At 52.4% G+C, this 24121-nt stretch overlaps 3 protein-coding genes across 4 annotated transcripts; all 3 read right to left on the bottom strand.

Annotated features, from left to right (window-relative positions):
* Positions 1 to 1935: 1935 nt before the first annotated feature.
* On the bottom strand, positions 1936 to 6766 carry Hoxd9 (homeobox D9). Its single transcript, XM_020185003.2, has 2 exons — positions 3248 to 6766; positions 1936 to 2907 (listed from the first exon to the last, which is right to left on the bottom strand). Exons 1-2 carry the CDS (start codon positions 4032 to 4034, stop codon positions 2666 to 2668), a joined length of 1029 nt encoding a protein of 342 aa, XP_020040592.2. The 5' UTR covers positions 4035 to 6766; the 3' UTR covers positions 1936 to 2665.
* On the bottom strand, positions 2772 to 20055 carry Hoxd11 (homeobox D11). 2 transcript variants are annotated; one of them, XR_012447268.1, is made up of 3 exons: positions 18784 to 20055; positions 17502 to 17958; positions 2772 to 2907 (listed from the first exon to the last, which is right to left on the bottom strand). XR_012447268.1 is itself a non-coding variant. In XM_020152914.2 (2 exons), the coding sequence occupies exons 1-2, from the start codon at positions 19562 to 19564 to the stop codon at positions 17723 to 17725; spliced, it is 1017 nt and encodes a 338-aa protein (XP_020008503.2). In that variant the 5' UTR covers positions 19565 to 20055; the 3' UTR covers positions 15097 to 17722. The 2 variants fall into 2 exon arrangements, 1 of the variants encoding a protein (XP_020008503.2); XM_020152914.2 differs by lacking the exon at positions 2772 to 2907 and having other exon boundaries at positions 15097 to 17958.
* Hoxd10 (homeobox D10) lies at positions 6937 to 14962 on the bottom strand. The gene is made up of 2 exons (XM_020152913.2): positions 9305 to 14962; positions 6937 to 7921 (listed from the first exon to the last, which is right to left on the bottom strand). Exons 1-2 carry the CDS (start codon positions 10257 to 10259, stop codon positions 7644 to 7646), a joined length of 1233 nt encoding a protein of 410 aa, XP_020008502.2. The 5' UTR covers positions 10260 to 14962; the 3' UTR covers positions 6937 to 7643.
* Positions 20056 to 24121: the final 4066 nt, after the last annotated feature.

Below are 24121 nucleotides of genomic sequence, written 5' to 3'. Positions count from 1 at the left end.
TAGATTTAACAAAAATCACAATAAAATATCAATTGCGGATAGGCTCCCTTCAACAAGAGCCAAGCACTTTGATAACTAACAAAGTATAGAAGAAATTATAGAAGTCAATAATACAACTATTTTTTAGACCTGTCACTTTCAGGTTCAATTCATGAATATTTACTAATTTGACTTACTAATTTTAATGTTTTAAGTCCTTTCAGCTGGACAATTTGGAGTAGAATTGAAGTCCAATTAAAAGCTATTTGCTGGATTTCTGCATGGCGTCTGGAAAGTCCCTGTTGGGTTTATGTTTGTTTGAATTTCTATGGACAATAAATGGGATTTAAATTTTTTTATATCAAAAGTCGCAGACTGAACCGACTTTACTAAACATTCCACTTGGTTTTTTTTTTAAAGCAAATATTATTAAATCAGCTTAGGTGTTTCCTGCTAAGTTAAGCATTTTTCTTTTTTCTTCTCATTTTCAGAAATACTTTGCGCCAATTCAGGTGTATCTGTATATTACGTGAACAGATATAAATTACAGTATTTTTGCAGAGAAGTTGGGACTGCAGGTCTAGATATTTTTGTGAGGACGCATGAATTTCATTTTTTCCCTTCTGGGAGACTCTTGCCATGAGTAAATGACCCAAGATCATTAACCTCCCTACTCTCGAGCAACAGGGTGTTGTTATTGTCTTTCTTCTTCTTTTTAAGAACCAGCTAGATCATGGCCATAGTCAAAATATTATAAAGTCACCCGCTATAAGCTACTTTGAACGCTCAGCCCATTTTAAAAATGAGAAATACATCACCTCCTCCTTCCTACCTCTCATTTTATTTCCTAGGTACTGACACCTCCCCCGGGGGTTCCAAAGCCCCTGCCTCCTTGGTCCAACGCAGTCTTGTTTATATTTTATTGTCCAGATTTTAAGACCCAGTTTTGTCTGCATTTTTCCTTTCCTCCCACAAACATCAAAATGAGATGGTTTCAAAGCGAAGCGCCTGGCCTGTCGTAAACTCATTACCTCCAGACGTCTCGCCGGCTCGATGGCTTTATGACACCTTGGCTCTTCCTGTTTTCAAAGAGCTCTAGGTATGGAGCTGGCTGTAGGGGCGGGGGGGACGCAGCACCTTCTGCCGGATCTTGGGCCTTGGCTTTCCCTCCCAGCCCCCCTCTGCTTTTTCTTCGATTCCCCTCTTTCATCAGTATCCCCAAGATCTCTGCCACCACCCCGGCCTTCCGCCCAACCCAGGCTGCCCGGCGCCGCCACCTCCTCTAGGGCCTGCAAAGGCTGTGCTCGGCCTGAACCCTCACTTACAATGACCTTCATTTTAGCCTCTGACTGCGGACCTCGAGGGCCAAGCTGGAGGCTAAACATACACAGAAGCTGGGTGGAGGGAAGGGGGCAGCAGGGTGAGGGTGACCGAAAGGAGTACCTTGACCATTTTGATCCGCTAAGGTCACTTTGGGGCTCGGGTGGGGAGGGGCGGAAGCTCACAGCCTAACCGGCTAGGACCTCCCGGAGCCAGCCAGCTCCGCCGAGCTGGGGGAGTTGCTCCAGAGTGCAGAGTTGGCCTTTCCCTTGTTTGGAGACTGAGGTTGGCGGCTGGGGCTCCAAGATCCTAGAGAGGCATGGGGTGAGGTGTACCAAAGCCTATAGCAAAAGGGTTCCTGGTTCCTGGAGCCGCCAGCTCTGCTGAGCGCTACTGCTATTCTAACTCTGGGCCCAGGGCACAGAGTTCACCCTGGCGCTGGCACGGGGATGGGGGAAGCTCCAAGACCCCCATGGACTGAGCCCCAAGCCAGGTCTGCACATACAAAGGGAAGCTCAGAGAGACCTGCCAGGTAGAAGGCCCCTAATGTTTACAAGGTCTCCCTTCCAGGGATGGGAAGAAGTCAGGTGAGGTATTTTGCAGAGACAGAGCAGTCACACACGTTGAGGGCCAGGGTCTGGGCACCATTTGATCAGATCAGCATTTATTGGTAGGAAGCGGTAACATTTACAACCGTCCTCAGGCAGGAACCGGGAGGGCCAGCACCCGAGGCCGCCGACAGGAGCCCAGCCCTTCCCGGGAGAGAGCAGCTCCTCCTATGCACGAAGAACAAACCCCAGACCCGCCCGAGGCCCTGGGCTCCTTTAGGCCTCACTTGAGGTCTCAGAGAGGGCCTGAGGGCTCCCTGAGGAAAGGGGACTTTCCAATCGGTAGGCAACGGGGCCGAACCTTGGCCTGGGTAAACAGCGGGAGTGTCCACAGTGTCTCGCTCTGCCTTCGGATTCTCGGAATTGGGGCGCGCTTGGCCCTATTTGGGAGGCGCTGATGGGGGGGCGCTAAGCTACAGCACTTTTCAGAAACATGGGGGACATTTACACAGGAGATGGCTCTTCAAGCCAGCGTGCACTCACAAAATATAGCATTTCCTAAGGAAGGAACAGAGCAGGAAGGGGGAGAGAGTGGGACAGGGCTAAACTCCAAAGCCACTTGGTTTCTCCAACACATAAGCGAGCAAACACTGTGTCCCCCAAATAACTCACAGAGACCAACCACACAGTCACTTCTACCGAAAAAAGAAAAAAGAAGAAAAGTCTGAGTCGCTGGAGAGTTTCTGGAAATCAAGCACCCACAAAGAAAAAAAAAAAAAACCGATGCCATTGAGCACTGCTGCCGAAACCGCTCCGGGTCAGTCTCCTTTGGGGCATTTCTCCTTGCTCATCTTTTTCATTTTCATCCTACGGTTCTGGAACCAGATTTTGACCTGTCTCTCTGTGAGGTTAAGAATCCTGGCCACCTCGTAGCGCCGGTCTCGGGTGAGGTACATGTTGAAGAGGAATTCCTTCTCTAGCTCAAGCGTCTGGTATTTGGTGTAGGGACAGCGCTTTTTCCGGGTGGAGCGAGCGTGGATCCAGTTCGCTGCGGGGTTGTCTACGAAGAGGGGGTTTGCAGAAGGGGAGCGAGGGCGGAGGGGAGGCAGGGAGAGATGACAGGGTGGGGAAGAGAGGTGGTTAAATTAATTTCACCAAGGATGGCCGCTTTTCACAACTTGGAGGGAATTATCATAAAAAGCCTTAATGCCCGCGCTCTGTTTACCGTACAAACCGCGCGCCTAGGTGGTTATGGGAAGCTTTTTTATGGATGCGTGTTGCTCGCCTAGGCTTGGGTAGGCGTCTAGACGTTTTTATAGGTTAGTAAAACTATCAGTTTTGCACATTCGAGCCTTACAGGTTTCAGCAATAAATCAGGGGGCAATTTCTTTTGCACTTACTTGGGTCAAGTTGCTGCTGCGGCGGCTGCGGATGCTGCTTCTCCTCCTCCTTCAGCGGGCAGCCAGGGCTTGGGTGATCGCTGCAAGCCGAGGGCTCCGACGAGCCGCCCGCCCCAGGCCCGGCCCCGATCCCTACCCCCGGCCCCGATCCCCCCGCCGCCGCTGCTGCTGCTTTGTCCCGCAGGAACGAGTTGCACGAGAACTCGGGGCCGCCGCTCCCCTGGGACTCCCGGGCCGCCGAGCACTCAGTCCGTTTGGAAGAGGAGGACGAGGAAGTGGAGGAGGAGGTGGAAGCTGCTGCGGGAGCCGGGGCCGCTCCGGTTTCAGGCTTAATCCCGTAGTGGCGCCCGTTGGCTGGGCCGCCAGGGCCGGGGCTGGGACCAGGGCCCGGGCCGCCGCCTCCACCTCCGCCACCGCCGCCACCACCCCCCGCGCCACCGGGGAAGCCCGGCAGTGGGTCCATCCAGGAGCGCACGTAGCGGCCGGGCTCGGAGGCAGCGGCGGCCAGGGGCGGCGGGGGCACGTAAGGGTGGTAGAGGCCGCTCATCGCCGCCGCCGGGGGCTGGGCGGGCACTGCGGACCACGAAGCGGAGAATACGGCCGATTTGGGGGCAAAACTACACGAGGCGAACTCGGCAGCAGCGGTGGTAGGGCTATCGGCCACACCTGCAGGCCGGCCCTGTGCGCCTGGCCCCGGCGGCCCGAAGCGCGCGGCGAACACCTCGTCGCCCTCATGGCCTATGAGCGAGTCCACGTAGTAGTTGCTGAGGGTGCCACTGGAGGACATTTTGAGGCACCGCGCGCTCCCACCCAAGGTTACACTGCCCGCCGCCAAGCCGCTCCCCGCCGGCGCCCGAGCCGCCGACTAGTTCGCAGGCTGCAGCCTCCACCATTGGTCGCGCGGCCCACGTGATCATATTTACCAATACCGGGAGTAAATCAGTCCGCTAAACTGGGGGCTGCTGTGATTTAAAAAAAAAAAAAAATCATCATCAACATAAGCGCCGCAATTAGAGCCGGCAGGCCCAGGTCCCTGAGCCCGCTCGGCCTGGGCCGGCCCAGCCTGGCCGGCGGTGGCTGGAACCACAGGCCTAACTGCGGCCGGAGGAGGCGCTGGGGACTATTTGTTCGTCTCTTCTTGCCGTTCTGGGTGCTGCAGTCTTGACCCGGACCCGGGATCCCCAGCTCCTGGGCTCTGAGCCGCCGGCCGTGCGTCCAGGGCGCACCTAGCGCTTGGCCAGAGCCTGAGCAGCCCGAGGCGCGGAGGGCCGGTGCCGCCCGAGGCAGGCGAGCCTTTCAGGGCGGCCCCCTGGCGCCCGAGGGGAGCTGTTCTCCCCTCGCCTCTCTTCCTACCTAAGCCCACCCCTCCCCACACATACCCACACACGCTCTCTCACAGCTTGTCGTGTTGTTTAAAACAGGTGGAAGACCTCTGTAATGATATTATGCCTTTCAATAAAAATTTTATGAGGTGTATTTGATTATAGATTAATGTGTCCCTAATAAAACGGACGGATGGAGCAGCTCGGAGGCCTCCTCCCCCTGCCACACTCACACACGCCCGCGCAGCCACACACACCCTCGACGTGAGGCTAGACACACGCCGAGGCCCAAGGGGTGAACCGGAGCGTCCTGGCTAGAGGGCCGGGCCCAGCCAGACGGCGTGGTGGTACAGGCGGCGGCGGGGGCTTCTGTGCGCCCTTGGAAGGGCCGGGCTGGCGGGCGGTGGAATCCGCTGGGCGCGGACTGGGACGGCTAGGGTGCCTTGTCTTCTCCGCGGCTGCGGAAAGACCCTGGAAAAGAACACGCCACAGAGGGGAGAACCCTAATGCCAGTCCCGCCCGCAGCGCTGGCCTAGCCTCAGTGAGGCCGGCGGGAACCGCATCTCCCTGGGCAGGGCTGCTTCGCATGTTTCGCACTTAGAGGCCTCTGAGTGGATCCGAAGAAGTCTGAAAAATCCAGCTGGATGGCCAGTTCCTTGGGCCATCTCAAATTTTCCCCCCTTGCCTCCAGAAGTAAGGCTGGGCAGCCTTGAATCTGAGAGAAATGCCCATTGTCACTCCCAAATCCATGGTACAAAGCCTCAGAAGCCTGGCTGGGAGCGAAACAAAAGCTGGGAGACGGTGGCGACGGAGGGCATATTCCTCGCTGTACAAGTTGCCCAGGGCACCCTTGAGGGCTCCCAGCCCACCTCCAGCCCTGGAAAGAAAGGGGGTAAATGGCTACTTATGGCCTGATTGATTGCTTTTCCCAATGGCTTTCTGATTTTGTTCCAGAGAGACTGCCCTTTCCTGCAGCACAGGTTTTCCTTAGAGATATACCCCCCACCCCCAACAACTAATGGCGTTCTGACATCCCGGGGAGAAATGGCCAAGTTAAAAGTACCCTTCTTTTGCCTATCCAACGTAAGTCTGGGGCAAATCCATTCCAGCCTTCCCGTTCTACCATGGATTCAGATCCTCTCTCTCCTATCCCTAGGAAATGATGCCCCTAAAGGGATCTGTCTTGGAATTTGGGAAGATTCCTGGTTTGGGAGGAAGTTTAAAACTGAATAAACACTGAATATCCCAAACACTCCCTGGATGAGGGCTCTGAGGCTCAGAAAGCCTTAACAAATTGTTCTTAGGGGAAAAAGATGTGTGTGTGTGTGCATAAAAGAACCTGTTTTTGGAAACTATTGGAGACCCTTTGAAACCCCAGGCAGGACCTAAAGCAACGAATTCTCTGTCAGCTCTTCCCTCCAAGGTCTCTCCTCCTTTTCCTGCCAGGACTAGATAAATCTGGGCTCTCTGATGGAGATTCTGCAGAAGTTAGAGGGAATTTCCCAAGTCATGGCTGTAAATGGAACATTGGACTTCAAGATAAGTCATGTTCACTTACATATTCTTCCTCTGTCACCATTCCTTCATTTTGTTCCTCTCGGATACTGTGGCTCCAAGCAGCATTTTATAATTAAATACTTCCTTTAAATTATTTTCATGTGGGCCACTAAACGGTAAAGCATAAAATTGTTCCACAAGGAAACCAAGGCAAAGCGGGATGGGAAAACTCACCCAACCTTGGCTTCGCTGGGGCCTGGCTGTCTTGTGCTTGGGATGGGATGGGGATGAGAAAAGGGGGGAAAAATTGGATCCGATGCCATGCTAAGCTGCTGCGTGTCCTTGATCCTGTAATGGAGGCCCGGCAGATTCCAGGTTGGCAAGACTAGTTTCGACCTAGCTCCCGATGATGGGTCCCCAGTCAGAAATCACCAAAATTTCACTGAAAGCATGAAAAATAACACAACAAAAACCAAAGAGAAGAAAATACACAAACAGGGAGCTGAGAGAAGTTGCTTGGGGCACAGAATTACTTACCAGACTCCGGCTATAGGAAAACTTGCACCCATTGTCAGTGCAATTATATTACCACGATTGGAGGTTGGGAGAGGATGGAGGACTCCCCTTTCCCCCTAGTTATGAAAACTGCACTCCCAGGCTGGATTCTCACTCATCTCCCCACCCCCTTGCCAAATTCCAGCACCCTAGGCCTCCTTCAGCTTTTCTCTCCCATCTCCCTTCTCCAGCCCCCTATCACTCCCCACCCGACTGCCCCAAACAGGCAGCTTAACCATAAGAGGACCTCCCCAAAGGCTTTCATTTCATTTCCACCATAACACATTTCCATTTCAGAAAGCAGAGGGAGCAAACTCATTTCCAGAGTTTATTGCAGATACATGCGACCAGAACATGCACAGAAAGGACAGGTTGCTGTTGTACTTCTATCAAACCACAGATGCACCACAAGGGAAAGGCTACAAGGCATAAGTCGTCAATATTCCATCTCACCAAGGACAATTGCTAAATTCATTTGTGAAAAGATACATTGTAATGTGCTTTTTTAGTCCCCCTCCCCCCAAAGCTTGTGGGTTTTCTTAATCTTTTTTAAATATATATATATATGTAATTTTAAAAGTACTGAATGTATTCAAAATGCCATGAGTTCATGGGCTAACCACACACAGAGAACTTTTGTATTAGGAAAAACATGAAAAAGTCACATTGCTGGATGGTTGGATGGATGGACAGATGGATGGTTAGATGGATAGTCCACAGTTTCAATAAGTTAAGACCCAAATGAAAATGCGCAGTAATAGTTACCCTGCATTACGATGAAAAAATAATAAATTACACGTGCTAAGTTTTTTTTAATATATATATATATACTCATAAGGATTACAGATCACTTGCAGCACAACAGAATGACCCCAAAGTCACATTCTAGCAGGAAAACAAAACAAAACAAAACAAAAAACAAAGAGCAATGAAGGTTTTGTTTCCGCCTTCCCAGTCCTCCAGCTCTCGACCCTGGAACGCGGTGCCCCCTCTCCGATCCTGGCCTCCCACTGGCCTTGGACCTAAGAAAAGGTGAGGTTGGCGGTCAGTTCTCGGATCCGGTTCTCTCGGCTCATCTTCTTGAGTTTCATTCGGCGGTTTTGAAACCAAATCTTGACCTGCCTGTCGGTGAGGTTAACGCTCTTACTGATCTCTAGGCGGCGCTCGCGGGTGAGGTACATATTGAACAAGAACTCTTTTTCTAATTCCAGCGTTTGGTGCTTAGTGTAAGGGCACCTCTTCTTTCTGCCACTCTTTGCAGTGAGCCAATTGCTGGTTGGAGTATCAGACTTGATTTCCTCTAACAAAATTAAAGGGAGAAGAAAAAAATGAAGATTTTTTTTTTCTCTCAGTCTGTTCAAATATACCCTTGGCCATGACCCTGCTGGCAGGCAGGCTGCTTAGGGTGATGCTCGTATTAAACATTACTCACAGGGAAAGGCCCTGAAAGGGATTTTAAATTGATGCCAAACTAGAACTAAATGGCCAAAGTAACATGATGTGAGTATACACTGCATTAGGGCGCTCTCTTCTCTCTCTCTCTCTCTCTCTCTCTCTCTCTCTCTCTCTCTCTCACACACACACACACACACACACACACACACACATACACAATTTCTGATTCCCACAAAACATTATTATAATGGTAAACTTTCCTGGATCTCCCCAGCAGCATTCTAAGTGACAGGAGGAAACCACAGCAAGCCTGTCAAACTCGCTGCGACCTCGGGCCCCCCAGTGTGACGCTGATTCCCCACCTCTACTAAGCAAGCAAGGAACCTCACAGCCAGGTTTATAGGTGTCTGTCCTCTCTCAAAAGATAAATGAGGAAGCAAGGGCACCTTCTTCACCCTACCTGGGCATTATTGGATTTCCCCAGAATTTCCTGAATTGTTCCCACACAAAAGCATTTCCGGCAAAATGTAAGCCCTAGTGTGGCCCACCTCTGGGTACTGGGGAGAGAGGTTCAGGAGGCAGGGTTTCTTCTCAAAAAAGGAGTTATCTGGCTCTTTGCAGTAGTCTCGCCCTAAGGCTGGTCCTGCAAAGTGGGCAATGCAGATCCATTCTCCCTCCTGCCTTTGCCCTCTTTGTAGACAGATTGCAAAAGCCTGAGGCACTTTCCCCAGACAAAGCCAAGGTTACCTAGCCCCACAAAGGCAGGAAGCCCTGTTCTCCTAGCCAAGCGCAAACCGGCCCAACCATCTAGTTCCTCTCGTGGCCCCCAAACTCGCAGGATGCGGGGTGCATACTCTTGAACACAAACACGGTGCCTTGGACCACCTTAAAATGATCACTGGGTGCAATGCAAAACTGGAACTGCAAATCTGAGCAGGAGAAAGGAGGCTCTGGGGCCCTGTTTACGAGCCGAGCCGCAGGTCTCCTTTGCCCTCTTTTGTTGCATTTCAGGTCTGGCTCAGGAAAAATAAACCCAGCAAGCCTTTCCTCTGCCCTGGCGCCATCAGCATGGGGCCAGGACTGGCCGGGAGGGCCAGAACAGAGGGAGAGAAGGGGGGAGTGTTTCTCAAGGCTGAGATCGCCCCTCTAAAAGCCGGGCGGAGCAGCACCTGCCAAGTCGGCACTGGTCTCGGCTGCCTGGGCTCTGCGCTGGGCACCCAAGCGCTCCCTCTCCGCTGGGTTCCCGGACTGCGCGCCCCGCTGGGGTGACAACTCTGCTCATACCGACCTTTGCTTTCCTTCTCCTGCACTTCGGGACTGGACACGGAGACCTCAGCCAGGCAGCTCCTCTCTTCGGGGAGGCCGCCTTTGGCCTCAGGGCTCTCCACCTGGGAGACTTTTGTGGGTTCCTGGCCGCTCGCGGTCTCGTTCATCTTCTTTTCCATCTGCAGCTGGGCAGCCGAGAGCTGCGGCTTGGCCGCGCCACGAGGGTTGAGCTGGAGCATGACAGTGGAGCTGCCTTCGGGGCTGTTATTGTACTCTTGGGTTTTCCCGGTGGCGTAGGTCTGACTCAGTCTAAAATATCCAGGGACAGGAACCTCGGGGTTCTCAACGGGACAGGACTCGGGGACCAGCCTCTGGTACGAAGGGACCTCAGCAGAAATGAGTTTGTTGCGCTTATCAGAATACATGCAGCAATTGGATTCTTCTTTAATGTTGGTGGTGAAGGAGCAAGTGGGGACTTGCTGTGTAACAGGTTGCTCTATTCGACAAGATCTGTTCGGGTCTGTCCAACTGTCTACTTGAGGTATATAAGGATGCACATTCATACCCATATTTTGGTGGTTCACTTCTCTTTTGGCCAGAGACGGGAGCAGTCCACAGGTTTGCATTCCATAGGTCCCCATGTCTGCGCTAGGTGGTGGCATGTACATGCTGGCGCTGCTCGAATAAAAACTGTCACTCCTGCAGGCACTGATCAAGGAATCTACTAAAAAAGTATTAGCAGCAGGAGAGCTGTTGGGAAAGGACATTTTGGGGAGGAATTTGAAGAAGAGAGATTGTGTCCTTTGTAGGCTGACATCTCTAGGAAAACATTCCCCGTGTAATTGTGGATGCCTCTGCCGACCACATGACAACCAAGCCAATGAGATTTGAAAATGGCCTTGAGCCGCAGCCTCCTCGCAGGTCACGTGGTCCAGAGCCCGGCCGGCCGGCCGCGTAAGCACGGACAACAGCGACATCTACTATGCGCCTGCGATAGTGCGCGCTGGAGACAACCGGCCCAGAGCTCTCAGCCGCCCGCCGGCCCGCCTCCCCCGGGCTCGCTTGGCCTGCCTGCCCCACTCGCGTCTCCCGCCCCGGCTACCAGGCTCCGCCGGCGGAAGGAAAGGCTTGGTCGGAGGGGCCTCCGGGAGGACAAGCGAGGGAAGGGAAGCCACAGCGCCGTGGCGCCAGCACACAGAATGTCCCTGCACACCCCCCAGGCGGAACGCGCCCAAGAAGGCCGGGTCCGGGGTAGGGTGGGAGCGCGGGATGGTTAATTTTAGTACCAGGCAGCTGGGAAGGTGAGTAGCATTCTCCAGGTCCTGAGACATCCCACCCCAGGCGTCCAAAAGAAAGATACCTCTTGCAAAGACATGGCCAAGGTGTCCCGGGAAACGCCGGCGAAAAGGGCCGCGAGGGCCGAGAGGCCACGCAGCTGACCAGAGCCGGAGTAGCAAGGATGGGCCCTGCCCCGCAGTGATCCTTTTCTTGACCTCCCGCTCCGATCCGGAGCCCCTCCGCGTCCCACGAACTACTACGCGAGTCCTCTGCTTTTAGAGTAACCACACCCTGACCTTTGAACGGCCAGGCGCTAGGAGCTTTCAGACTGGAAACAAGCCTTCGCCAGCAGTTCCCTAAGCGTAAAAGCGTCCCTCGGACTCCCAGAAGGAGAACTAAACCGAGATTTCCTTCCCCACACATCCTGGTAATACTGGGCAGAGAGGAAGGAAGGGAGAAAGAAAATAATTTTTTAAAGGAAAGGGGAAAACGCTGACTCTCAGACCCCAGAAGTTTTAGAAAACTGGGCCAGGCAGGGAAGAGAGAAATACAAAGGTGTCATTTGGTTCTTCTGCGAAGAAAAATGTTTTCCTTTTATGGATTTTGTAAAAGCATTGGTTTCTGACAAGTGCAAGGTACAAAAGGTTGTGGAATTTATTAATACATATTAAGAAGAATCAGGGCGATCAATAAAATTCTCATCTACATTCTTGGGCTACTTGGTAATTTTCTTGCTTCTGAAGGTTTTTAAAGAGTTATACCCGCTGTTGCCACACAAGGGAAGATATTTTATTAACAAATCAATCGAGACTTTGTAAAGGATAAGATTAATAGTTAAGATTTAGCATAATGGCGTTCGCTTTATGAATTATTGAAAATTATACTATTGATTTTTCCCCTTCTCTACTAGCCAAGAAGGTCAATTTTTTGTTTTAACACAAATTGTCAAATATTAAAAGCTATACTTTTGTCAGAAGTTGAGTTTTATAGTTTTGGACAATCCCTAAAATTATTTGACAAGGTTTTGCTTAGGAAAGAAGATGGGGTGGTCTTAGTCCTCTGTTTCCTCTGGTGAGAGAAAGTTCCATAAAGAGGATATGGTCTGGGGTTGTGGTCCAGCTCATTAAAGAACAACCACCACTACTACCACCATGGAGACTCGGAGTTTTATGAGAAACTTGTACAACTTCCTCCCTCCTTCTCTGGTTGCAGGCGGGTGAGTCGCCCTGCGGAAGCCCCCCTAGCCTCGGGACAGCAGCGGGACAGCAGCGGGGAGCATTAACCTTGATTTCCAAAGATTTGCCCTGGGCTAGGGGCCTGCAAGCGAGAGGGAGCCTTCCTTAGGCCTCCCGTGACCCCTTCGCGGCAGCCAAGAAAGTAAACCGGCCCCGGAAACTCTGACCGTGAACCAGTTCCCTGTCCGGGAAGGCATCCGTGTTCTCTTTTCCCCACACTCACCCAGGCATGGGCTGGCCTTGGATTTCAGGCCCAGAGACTGAACTTGTGGGTAAATCCGGTTTCCGCATCAGCAGAACATTTCTTTGGGGTTCGATGCTCATTAAAGCGCTTCAGCATTCTGGGGGATATAGGAGCCTGCCTGCTACTTCACAAAAACCTTTACCAAAAAACAAACAAACAAACAAAAAAAACCTTTGTTCCCCCCCCCAAAAGGAATTTCGCCTGGCCTGGTGAAAACAGCCACTGAACATTATTTTCGGCCTTGGGACCGATTGCTTGTCCCCTCTCAGTGCCCTCGCCCAAACAATAACCCCTTTTTAAAAACTCCGCGGTGGCAATGAGACAGACCTTTTAAACCTTTACGCAGCTGTTCAAATACAACATCATTGTCAGGTTAAAAGCCTGGCGCCTCTAACTGCACTGGCCTGCTGCATCCCGGTGTAGCCGAGGTTTAAACATTACCTTTCTACAGGGGTAGTTATTTTTAAGCTTTGGGGTAGGGGTTTAGCAAAACAGGGGGGAAAAAAAAACTACTTTTGACTCTAGGTTGCTGAGATCCTGTTCAAACCTAACAGGCAATGATCATTGCCCCAAATTTTCCTTTTTAATATTGTGGAGATGTTGTTTGAAAGCACAGCTAAGTATGCCCAGGGTGGGACAAAGTGCCCGCTGCACTAGCTCTCCACAGGCACCCTGACGCCAGCTTGGCGTTCCAGCATTGTGCTTGTTGCCTTGCAATCGGCCAGGAGGGCTGCCCAGAAGTGGGTTGCCCAATTTCCCCTATCCCAAGCGAGGAAGGACTGTTTAATCTAATCAGGAATTTTATGCCCATCAAATGCCCTTTCATAATCTTTATTTATACATGAAGAAAACATCCAGGCTAAAAACAAGCAATTCCTCGCAGAGCGGGGTGGGTCTTCAGTGAGCCAGGACAGGCAGGATCTGCCTTCTGTTTTGGGGGGCCTTTCTGTTTCAGATCCCTGTGGCTTTGAGCTTAAAGTCAACCCATATTTTTCACTCACAGAAAAAAAAAGTGTGTATACCATATAATTTTAATCTAGTTTAACAAAACTTTTTTTTTCTCTTTCAAATTTCTACTTTCAGACTAGTCCCTTGCGGTCAGAGACTGTCAATATTTTAGAAATTTGTATCAATAAAAATCGAGCAAAATGGAAATACAACAGAATGATCTGGGTGGGGAGGACAGACCGTGAGCCTTAAGACTTTACAGCTGAGATGAAGCAAATGGAATAAAAAGGTTTTATTAAAGGCCAACCTTTATTTTGTTTAGAGTATTTAACGTAGTTGCTGTTTTCGATCATCTTTAGATCAGTTGGAGCAGTTACCATTAATAATAAATCAATATTGCACCATAAAAGAGATGAATACTCATATTTGTACCAGAAAGCCTTCTCCCTTTCACAGTTCTTTCCAGAGAAAAATTAAAAGGGTTGCCTTAGCAAGAAATTAGCATTTATAATCAAAAAGTGGCTTGCATCTGCACTCTTCTTGTCTAGGGAAAGAAGAGTGGAGGCCCTGAGCCTGAAAGAACCTGGGGGCTTCTAGAGTCGCCCTGAATTAGAGACCTGAGTGGCCTCTGAGCTATGACATTCTTTGGAGACAGAAAGGATGGGGACAAATTAAAAGCTGCCTCCCTAGAGCGCGCCTCTGGGCTACACTGTGCACCACCCAGCCAAGGTGAAAAGAAATCCAGGGGGCAAATGGGGACGTTATCACCAACGCGATAAGGGGTCTACGGAGACTTGCAAACGGACCGCGGGCCGAGAGCCTCCTTGTGCACAGACACACAAAAGACTTCGCGCATTTTCCCTCCACTTCAGAATCCGAGACCTGGCGCCTCAGGATCCACGGCCACCCTGAGCGAGCCCCACACACTCTGAACCATCAGAGAGCAGAAGGTCTTCCGCTCCTAGAGGTCCTGGTCTGATCCCCCACCCTGCCAGATCTATGTTGGGCGCTGGGGAGCGGAAAAAGCACTGCATACCGCAGAGCTGCCGCGGTCCGCCGGCGGCTGCCAGCCAAGGCCAAGGGGCCCCGCACAGCCAGATGCGCCGCCGATGGGGCCGCCTACCGAGGAACTCAACGACATTTGGGGAAGGACTTATCACCTCACGCAGACTAAAGCCCGGGTTGGGACCCAGGAAAGGTCGCTTCACAATAGCTATTCGGGACCCGCAGCCAGACAGGCGGAGCCGGGTGTACCCGCGGGGAACACCCACGCTTCTCGCTGGCGCCTTGCGGGGGAGTCTTGGCGTCCCAGCCTCCCCGCAAGCCAATGCCAGCTCCCCGAGGCCGGCGAACGAGCGGACGGAGGGTCCCAGGGCCTGAGGTCCAAGGGCTTGGAAGGCGGGGGACAGACTGTATGGAGCCTACGAGGCCATCGCTAATTCCAGAGGGCTGCAGGCTCTTTACAATGAACTTCGGGGAGGAAAGGGCGCAGCCCTCCTGCCCTTAAAGAGGCCCCTGTCCTGGAGCCTTGTTCTTTCCTTTTGGACCCGCGGCCGGGGACCCAGGCAGTCTCCAAGGTCAGGGGCTTTGCCGGGGTGGGGATGGCAACAGCGAATAAACTGCTTCTAAGAGCGGGTGCCAAAATCAAACTCCGCACCCCAAGGCCAGCGGGCAGCTTGGACGGGTGGCTCCGGTTCTGTCAAACAAGCACCCATTTACTTCAAATACCTCTTGTTCCATAATACCTTGAAGTATAAACGTTCCCCCTCCCCCACCAAAGAGCCTCCTGTCTCCCGCATCCGCATCAGCCCAGCCTGGCACGGGCACCCCAACTCCTAGTACTGTCTGTGCCTCCGGGTCACCAGGGATAGCCTCGCGCCACACATGGTCTCAGGATACTTAGCCCAGAATGACCCCCATGATCCTTGACGCATCTCATTTTTTCTAAGTACACACTCAGCTAAGTTGCAGACGCCCTAATCTGTCTTAAACAAAAGCCTTTTAATCATCCCCGAGGTCTGAGAGCTCAAAGACGCGTGCGGCTGTGGTGAGGTGGAGAGACGGGATTCTACTCTTGACATCACTCTCCACATTCAAACAACAAGAAAATTGATTTTTTTCTAATTTAATTAAGTCGCAGTGGTTTAACATATTTCAAAATACGTGTATATATCTTTTAAAAAAACCTCTCCTCCACACCATCAGGCCATACCAAGGGATTCTTTGAAGCAGTTAGGTAATCTCCTGTTCTAAGACTCTGGTTGTCCTTTCCCCCTCCCCCTTTTTTTCTCTGTGTCTATACAACCGCTTACTCCTCACGGCTGCTTAGAGCAAACAAATAGCAAACACCTTAGCTGCTGCTTGCTTGTTTCTAACGGGCCGAGATCGCCTATTAGAATCCAGTATTGGAAAAATAAGGTACCGCAGTCTCTCGGCCAAAGTAGCTTCTGGAACGTGAGCGCGCCCTCGTGTGGTTGTTCAGGCCCTTGCAAAGGGGAAATTGTATCTCTCGGGTTTGGCTTGCCTATGGTGGCTGGCACACAAGCTTACACATTTAGAAGCAGTTAAAAACAAAATGACGAAGAAATAAATAAACCAGTTTTAAGCTCCTGGAAAAAAACCATACTATTAGGGCATTCACATTTAAACCGATGCCCAGAATTTCAAACAAAGGAATCCCCTTCCGAACGAAATAATTTGATTGTCCGCTTTGTATCTATTGCATCTTTCACCAAAGGTTGAGGGATGCTTTTAAGAACAATATAAATATATTTTATTCCATATCTTAGAAAGTGCCGTGATTTACTTGATGGGGTGGCAAATTGGTTTCAAATATCACAAAGGTTTAAGTCTGAACAGAACTTACTCTTTCAAAGGCCTTCTTAAAAAAAAAAAAAAGCTGTGGTTCTTTATTAGAGCAAAGGGAATCACTTTCTAAGATTCCCCCCTCCAAATCCCCAGCACATCCTAGCTGTATCGAAAGCTAATAGGCATTTTAATCTAACCAGTATTTTTTTTAAAGAAGTCAATTACTATTGAATTACTCAACTGTTTGGAGGGAAATTAATGTTATTGATCCTGAAATTAGGAATTTTCTTAGATTTATGGTGAGCCCCCAAAATGATCCTGTGTGGTCATAAATGCGTGGGTCTGGATGTGTGAGCATGGATCATGGTAGTGGGTGGCTGTTGAAAATCACAGAAGAACCTTAAGGCGCCTAATTATTCAGAGAGGTTAAAGGTGATGACCTTGACATTTTGGAAGTTCAAAGGCATACACTTATGCACTTATGTTTTTGCTTACCCCCAAAAAATCTATGCAATTAAAAAATTTTGCATTTCAAAATGCATATTTCCTTAAAGAGGTGCTGTGCATTTTATGAATTTATATTTTGACTTTGGGCTTATGAGTTTAAGAGTCATAAGATTCATTTTACTCTTTCCAGAGGAAGAGAAGCTTTTCTCACTTCTCCAGTTTATTGCACATTGCGGAAATCTCTTTTGGGCTCACCAGAAGGTGTATAATATAACCCAATTAAGCTGTTTAGAACTTTGGCTTTTATGGTGTTGTCTAGACAGTTCAAGGTTTTGTAAACAGCCTGGCTTGGCCCTGCAACATAAAGTGTAGTGCAGTCCTCACCACATTCTTTAACTTAAAGCGATAAATGTGGTGAGAAGCAGGTCTGCAGCCCCTGGCATTAGTCCAGTGAAGGAGGCTTACATTCCCTGCTCCAGCAAGGACCCAAGCCCTCTCCACCTACTAACTTCCTTTTAGTAAACTATTTTTCCTCAATGGAGGGTTCTACTTTTAGTTTCTTCTTTTAAGGAACCCTGGCTCCTTGTCACCTTGTCGAGATAATTTGGATTGTCTAACTGGTTTTGGTCTAAAATTGTTTTGTCTTTCCAGAAATTCCAAGTTCACTAGACTAGGAGTGGTGGTGTGGGGGGAATCTGTTCCTAAGGTTCCTGCTGCTCCAGCCTCATAGCTAGGAGAAGACAGCACCAGCATGGCTGGGTCACACCATCAATTCAGAAATTTATCACTCATGTGATTTTTAAAACCAAGGTAGACTAGAGGGGGTATGAAGAAACAACTCTTATTGTAGTAAAATTTAAAAGTATTTCACCCGATGATTTTCAGTTGCATGGAAGAGAGGGCTCTGGCCACTAAAATAATCCTAATCAGTCACTAACTTCTTTAAAGAGGAAAATTCATGCAGTGTATTGAAGCTGTAACCTCCATTTTACTAGAAACCATTTATTCACACACAAAAAGACAGTGACTCATGCCTTGATATGACAGACCAAAGGTACATTTCCCCAGAGTTTAAATAATCTGCGTTCACCTAGGATGAAGAAAGGGATCACTTAAGCTCAGAACAAAACACCAGCGCCTTCTAGCTCCGTGGCCTAACTCCCCACACAGATCCCGCCGCGTCCCCACGAGGACTCAGAGGTGGTAAAAGGAACAACAGCACATTGGCGGTAAAATTGTAAAGGGACGTTTGAATTTACCATTTTCCCCTTATTAGGATCCGCTCGGCCAAGTCCTCGGCCTCGTCCTCAGGCTGCAGTGGTCGCTGGGAGGTCCCGAGTTGACCGTGAGAAGGAATCGTGAAGTTCCACAGAGAAGAGGCGTCATTAAACCCAAGGACATTGGGCCTGCGGAGGGCAGGCTAGTGGGGAAAGAAGGGTGGGTGAGTGGGGATCGGGGGAGGGGGCGCTTCCTGGAGCTCTCAAAATAAGGGGTTTCCAGTGAAATACTGCAGACGGTCTCTGTTCAGTTTCTTTTCTTTCATCCTGCGATTCTGGAACCAGATTTTGACTTGCCGGTCAGTGAGGTTGAGCATCCGAGAGAGTTGGAGTCTTTTCTCTTTGTTTATGTATACGTTAAAGAAAAACTCGCGTTCCAGTTCGCGGATCTGGTACTTGGTGTAGGGACAGCGCTTTTTCCGGGATCTCTGAGGGGCCACTGCAAGGGAAAGAGACCAAGGGGTGAGAGAGGGGCCTCTGCCTACCAGCCCCCCACCCTCCGCTCGGGCCACTGAGTTAGGTCCAGGCCCTGGCCCCGTTAGGGACGTCCCCTGCCGCTGCTGAAAGGCCCTGCCTGCGTCGTGGGGGATGATATATGGGCGGGCACAGGGGAGTGCAGGCGTGGACGTGTGCTCATGCCCGAACACACACACACACACACACACACACACACACACTTCTCTCCCTCTCTCTCTCTCTGTCTCTCTCTCTCTCTCTCTCTCACACACACACACACACACACACACACACACTTCTTCACACTCATTCACAACCAGCCTGGCACCCAGATACGGAAGAGTGAGGCAGGCTTTGAACTGAAACCCGAGGGGAGAGCGACAAGAGTGCGCCGGCCGCGGCATCAGCTCAACTCTAGCGGCGTGTCAGCCAGTGGCTTGGATAAAGTCCAGTACAAGGATCACCCACCCCCTCCCTTAAAAGCTGGAGGCTCCTGGTCCGCCCTCACCCACTGGCTCAACATCTCCCTCCCTCCCTCTATGATCTTCAACACCCGCTCCCCAAACAGGGAAAAAGCACTCTGCAGCGATTAATGTCCTCCTCCAAGTCTACCTTAAGCCCACCTAAATTGGTTTCCTATCATAAACACGCTTTACAACGACCCGGGAAATCTTATAGGATGTATAAACCCCTTCGAATGCTTATAAAATAGCACATAAAACGGCGCAAGCAGAGGGAGGCCCCCGCGCCCCCCCCCGCGCTCCCGCGGCCCCTGAGCCCAGCCGCTCCCCCTGCGCCCTATGCCTACCTGCGCCGCTGCTCTTCTCGGCCCCCGCCTCCCCCGGGGGGCCCTCGCCGTCGCCGCCAGCACCTTCCGCTGCCCCCTTGGGCTCCGAGCCGGGGGTCGCCTTGGCGCAGGGACTGCCCCCGGTTCCACTAGCCCCGGACTTGGGGTCGCCCTTGTCAGCAGCGCCCTCGGGCTGCGGCGGCACGGGCGGCGGCGGGGGTTGCGGCCCGGCGAATGGGGGCCCGGGCGCCGCCTCGTAGAACTGGTCGAAGCCCTGGGGCAGGATGCCATTGCGACCCACCGCGCTGTAGAAGTTGGAGGCGGCGCTTGCGGGGCCGTGTGGCGGCCCGGGCGCGGCGCACACCGGCTCCGGCGCCTTGAAGAGCACGTCTGGCCGGCGACCCGCGGGCGGGAGCAGCTCACGCTGCATGGCCGCTTCTTCGGCCGCCGCCGCTGCAGCCGCTGCCGCCGCCGCCGCCGCGTAGTAGGGAGCGTAGCCCCCAGCGCTGCCACCGCCCCCACCGGGGCCGCCCCCGCCGCCGCCACCCCCCGCGCCGCCGCCGCCGCCGCCTCCACGGTACGGCCACTTGGCGCGCTCCAGGCTGTAGTCGCGAAAGGCCACTTCGCGCACTGGCTGGACGTGCGGCGCCAGGTTGGAAGAGTAAGGGAAAGTCATCTGGCAGGAGGACGGTTGCGAAAGGAATGACGGCTTGCTAGCGAAGTCCGACGGGGCCACATAGTAGGCGCAGCCGGGCAGGTACATGCTGGCTGCGCTCGGGCCGCACTCGTCAAAGTCGTTCATGGCTCCGCGGCGTGCACGCCGGCAAGCCCCGGGCCGCTCCCCGCGCCGCCAACCTGAGCCATCGATTGCACAAGAGGCTTGGGCCAGGATCAACTAAGCAAAAATCCCCACCGGGCGCTGACGTGCAATTCATCTTGATTGATTCTGGTGGTAATTATGTCACGTGACGCCATGGAGAGAAATGTCCTTATATCTATATCAGCGCTCGCCAACACGCCCCGGGACGGCTCCTGGCGCCGAGACGCGCGCACGCTGGGGGCGGATCGGCCTCCTTCTCCCGCCAGCTCTCCCTGGGCGCCCCCTGACCAGGCTGCGCCACAGGCCGGTCACCTGCGCGCCTCCGGCGGCTGCCACCGCTGGGCGCATCTGCCTCCGCCCGACTGGGCCACCCGCCCGCGTTCGCCCTCCCGCGCCGCTTTAAGTACGCGGACCTAGGCCGGCGGGGAGGAGGAGGGAGGGGGAAGAAGGGGGAGGAAGGGGGAAGGGAGCGAAGCGGCGAGTGGAGGGGGGAGCCCCGGCCCTGGCACAGGGGACTAGGTGTGAGGGTGTGAGGTTCCCACCCCCCACCCCTTTCCTGCAGCCGCTCCCTCCCCCGCGACGCCGCCACCCTCTGCAGCTCACCCGCCGGGAGCTTGTTGCTTCTTGTTCAAGGGGCGTAATTGCGCCACTCTCCAGGGTGCAGGGAGCCCTTATTTACATATTTCTCTGCCCAGCGCCTTCGCCTTGGAGTAACTTGGCTCTCTGTGGTTCTGACCTCGGGGGCGCAAGTGCTGGCCGCAGAAAAATCCACGCCCAACGCCTACCACGCGCTCGCCCTAGCCAGGGCATCGATGCCCACTCAGCTCTCTTTCCTCCTTTCTGGTTGCCCTTTCTCTGTTCCTGTCTCTGTCTTTTTCCTTCCTTCATGATTCTCCAGTCTTCTTCCTTGTCTCCACTGTCCTCTTTCACGTTCTCTCCTTTCCTTTCCCGGCTTCCTTCCTCTTACTTTCTTCCTTTTCTTTTCCCCATCTGTCTGTCCCTCCGTCTTCTTTTCTCTTTTTCCCTAGGCTATGTGTCACTGTCTCAGTCTCTCTCCCAGTGGCTTCTCTGTCTTCACTCTCTCCGTATTAAAGGAAGGAGGGAGATCAGCGGTGGGAGACACCCCTAAGTCCGGGCCTCCCTCAAAGCTCTAGGGTCTAGTGAACAAAAGGATCTTAAGTCCTCACAGTGCCTGGCCTCCTACTTACCCACCACGGGCGACAAAACCCTGGCGCCCCCTCCCTCCTCACCCCTCTCTGCTTTCAGGCCTGGTCCGAGACCAGTCTGCCTTAACACCCTGATCCTTCACTGCAGTAACAACCCCGCCAAGGCCGCGCAGTCTCCCTGACTATTCTGGTGCCCTTGGGTCGGCTTGGTCATTGCAACCCCTGCCCCTCTCGAGATCCGTTGACTCTCCAAGGGCTCTTAGTAGCGCCCTGAGTCCTCACTGGAGCCCCTCTGCATCACCTGGCTCTAAGGCGGACTCTTCAGGCTCCCCCATCCACTCGCCCGCCCCAAGGCCTCACTCTTCTCGACTGCGGCAACCCTCTCCTAGCCCAGGAGTCCAGGCGAGGCCTGAGCTCCCACCTCCATGAGAACAGGCTCTTTTCAAAGGTAAACCAGCCTCTCCTCAAATCCAAATCACAAAACCAAGGGCAGCAGCCTGCCTACTTCCCCAGGATTCCTCTGCCCAGACAACCCAGCACTGAGGCCTGGGCCTCAGCCCTATGCTCAGGCGGGCGGAGATGGCTGTGATGCTGGTTCCCTCCCCGGCCAGGACTGCCGCAGTGCCGTTGCTGTGCTCTCTGCCCACCGGGCGGACAGACAGAAAAGGCGGGTGGTCTGAGTTAACATCTATTTTCTGGCTGATGTTACCCCCCTTGTTCTATTTCTCCTCCCTCCTTTCTCCCTTCCTCTTTCTTTCCTCCGCCCCCTCCCACGTCTGCTTCCCTCCCCCAACACTGCGCAAACAAGTCGGTGGGGACTGGAGGGCACCAAGCCTTCCCTTAACCAGAACTGTCCACCCTGTGTGCCCCCTCCCTGCAGCTGGGACCCCCGCCCAGATTCTTGCTTTAATCCTTCTCCTCAGCCCAGACCCCCGGCATACTTATCTGCCTTCCTATCTCCATCCCAGCCCCAAGCCTCTGCCTTTCTGGCTCCTGGTCGACGCCCCTGGATCTGTCTCCTAAAATGGCTCCCCGGACACTGCACACTGTCCCTGCGATCGATCGCTCAGGACCCAGGGCAGCGGCGGGGCCCCTACAGGGTTTTCGTATGTCAGGGGGTGCAAAAGAAATTCTCGCACCTTCTCTCTGCTCTCGGTACGGAGTGGGAGAGTAAGCAGCCTTTCGCCCCCAAAGTGAAGCCTGCTGACCGCCGAAAAGGGAAATGGAAAGGACGAACCATTCAAGTTCAACGACATGGCGACGGCAGCTCCGGCGGGAGCCGCGCTTTGGCAGGGGAGGGTGCGCCATCTGCAGCGGCGCACGATGCATAAGAGAAGGGGGCATTGGGTCCCCCTCGGCGCATTAGCGTGCACACTTGCCCCCCACACACGGCTCAGGGTATTCGTTCTGGGCCCAGCCCGCTTCGCTCTCTGGCCCCAGCTCTTTGCTTGGTCCTTACCCCGAAAAAGCAGGGAAAATCACAGCCTCCAGACCCGCGCGTTCCGCTCGAGAACCTACCGTGAAGACCCCGGCGTTGTGGCCTTCTCCTTGCTCATTCGGCCCCACCCGAAACGCAGGGAGCACACCAGGCCTTCGGGGCTCGGGGAGCAGCTCCGCAAACGATAGCTTTCCGAGCAGCGCGGAGACGCGATGCGGTAATTTTGAGCCACCCAAGATAAGACACTAACTTGACCTTAACTTTGTCAGGGCGCCCCTGGTATCTGGAGAACGTGAACAGACACTGTCTGGCAGCTCTCGTAAAAGCTGACTGGGGAAGGGATTCTGAGTCATTTCATTTATTGCCACTACAGTTCTGCAAGAAAGCTTTTCCTCCCTGCCAAACTTTAATTATTTATGCTCTTTTAGGAAACGAAAGAAGAGAAAAGCAGGGGGAAAACACCCAGAGCCAATCTCTTCCCTGCAGAGCCTTCGGAAAGGACTTCTTCAGACAAGTGACTGGAGAACAAAAAATGTGGGGCGATCACCTTTGTCCAAGGACAGTCGGACAGGCGCCGTGCCTCCCCCCACCACCAATGAGGAGGGTGGGTGTAGCTGGGCGAGGCGAGTGATGGGCACATATACACCTCCCTTTCCCTATCACCAGACATTAATGTTTACTAAGATTCTGGATTTCTCCTCCATCCACAGGCATCCCTGGAAGCCTCCCCAGTACATTTTCCTGGGGGAGAACCCCCAGGCCTTAAAAGCTTCCCCGCTTTTAAGCCCTCTGAGCTAGCAACCGATTGAATGCCAGAGTAAACCGTTCTTTCTCCTTTAAAACCTTTTCCTTAGTCAAAAGGCCGTGTGGACTGCAGCATGCTAGAGGAGGCATTTATCTTTCTTCGAGGGAATGTTGAGCACTCAGATTTCAGCATCATTTCTCTCTATTGTTTGTTTCTTATGAATTTCTTCCTGGTTCCAAATCTCTGTTGGGACTTGGCCTAGGGAAGGAGATACCACGGTCTTTGTATTTTCGTGGATCAGTAAAGGAATACATTTGGATAGCCTCGCTGACCCAACAGATAAGATTTTGTACTTAGGATAATTTAATTCTCTTCAGAAAGTAGTCTTCATCCCAAACTAAATGGAAAGGATACGATGATTAAATGGTGTATTTTAAAAAGAAACAGGCCTTGTGTGTTGTCTTAGGGCCTGGATCTGAGTAAGTCTGGTTTCTTCTTCCTTTCCCCAGCCCTCAGGACCTGGAGGTCTCAGTGCGGCTTCCGCCTTTGTTCAGTTGTTTTCGAGGAGAAAAATCTCCGAATACAGACTGAGACTCTGAGACCCTGCTCTGAGCAGAACCATATCCCTGCCCAGCCAGGTGGGCAAATATTTTTAGCTATAGGGTCTCTGCAAGAAGCCTCTTGCTTCTTTCCTTCTTAGTGTGTGTGTGTGTGTGTGTGTATGATTAAAATATATTTTAAAATACAAATCAAATTCACTTCAGGTAAGGGGGTTTAGAATGTTGAATGCTGTGCTAGTATTAGAAATTTATGGGTTTTGCTAATTTTCCCCCTAGCCAAAGCTACTTTCCATCTCCACCAGTTAGGAGCCAAGATTTGCAAGAGAGTTAGTGTCAAACCAGTCCTGGTTTTACCAGGCTGACTAGAGGCTCCAAAGGCCTAGAGGCACTTGAGGCCACATTTCCCAAGAAGGCTTCTTGGGCTTCTGGTGGATGTGCCTTTGGGATCTTCACTGGGCAATCATGCCTGTTTCAGAAAAGCCTGACCATAACTTGGCACAGAGATGTTTTGTTTTGAAATCTGAGGAGCCTTAAATCTCAGCGCAACCCTCCCCATAATAGGAAGCTTTAAAGTTTGAGAATTCAGGCAAAATGCAGAAGCCCCAACCCACAACAAGCTGAGAGTCCCTT

Source organism: Castor canadensis, chromosome 4 (assembly GCF_047511655.1).
Source record: "Castor canadensis chromosome 4, mCasCan1.hap1v2, whole genome shotgun sequence".
In the NCBI taxonomy this organism is placed as follows: domain Eukaryota; kingdom Metazoa; phylum Chordata; class Mammalia; order Rodentia; family Castoridae; genus Castor; species Castor canadensis.
This window is presented reverse-complemented; position numbering and strand designations above follow the sequence as displayed.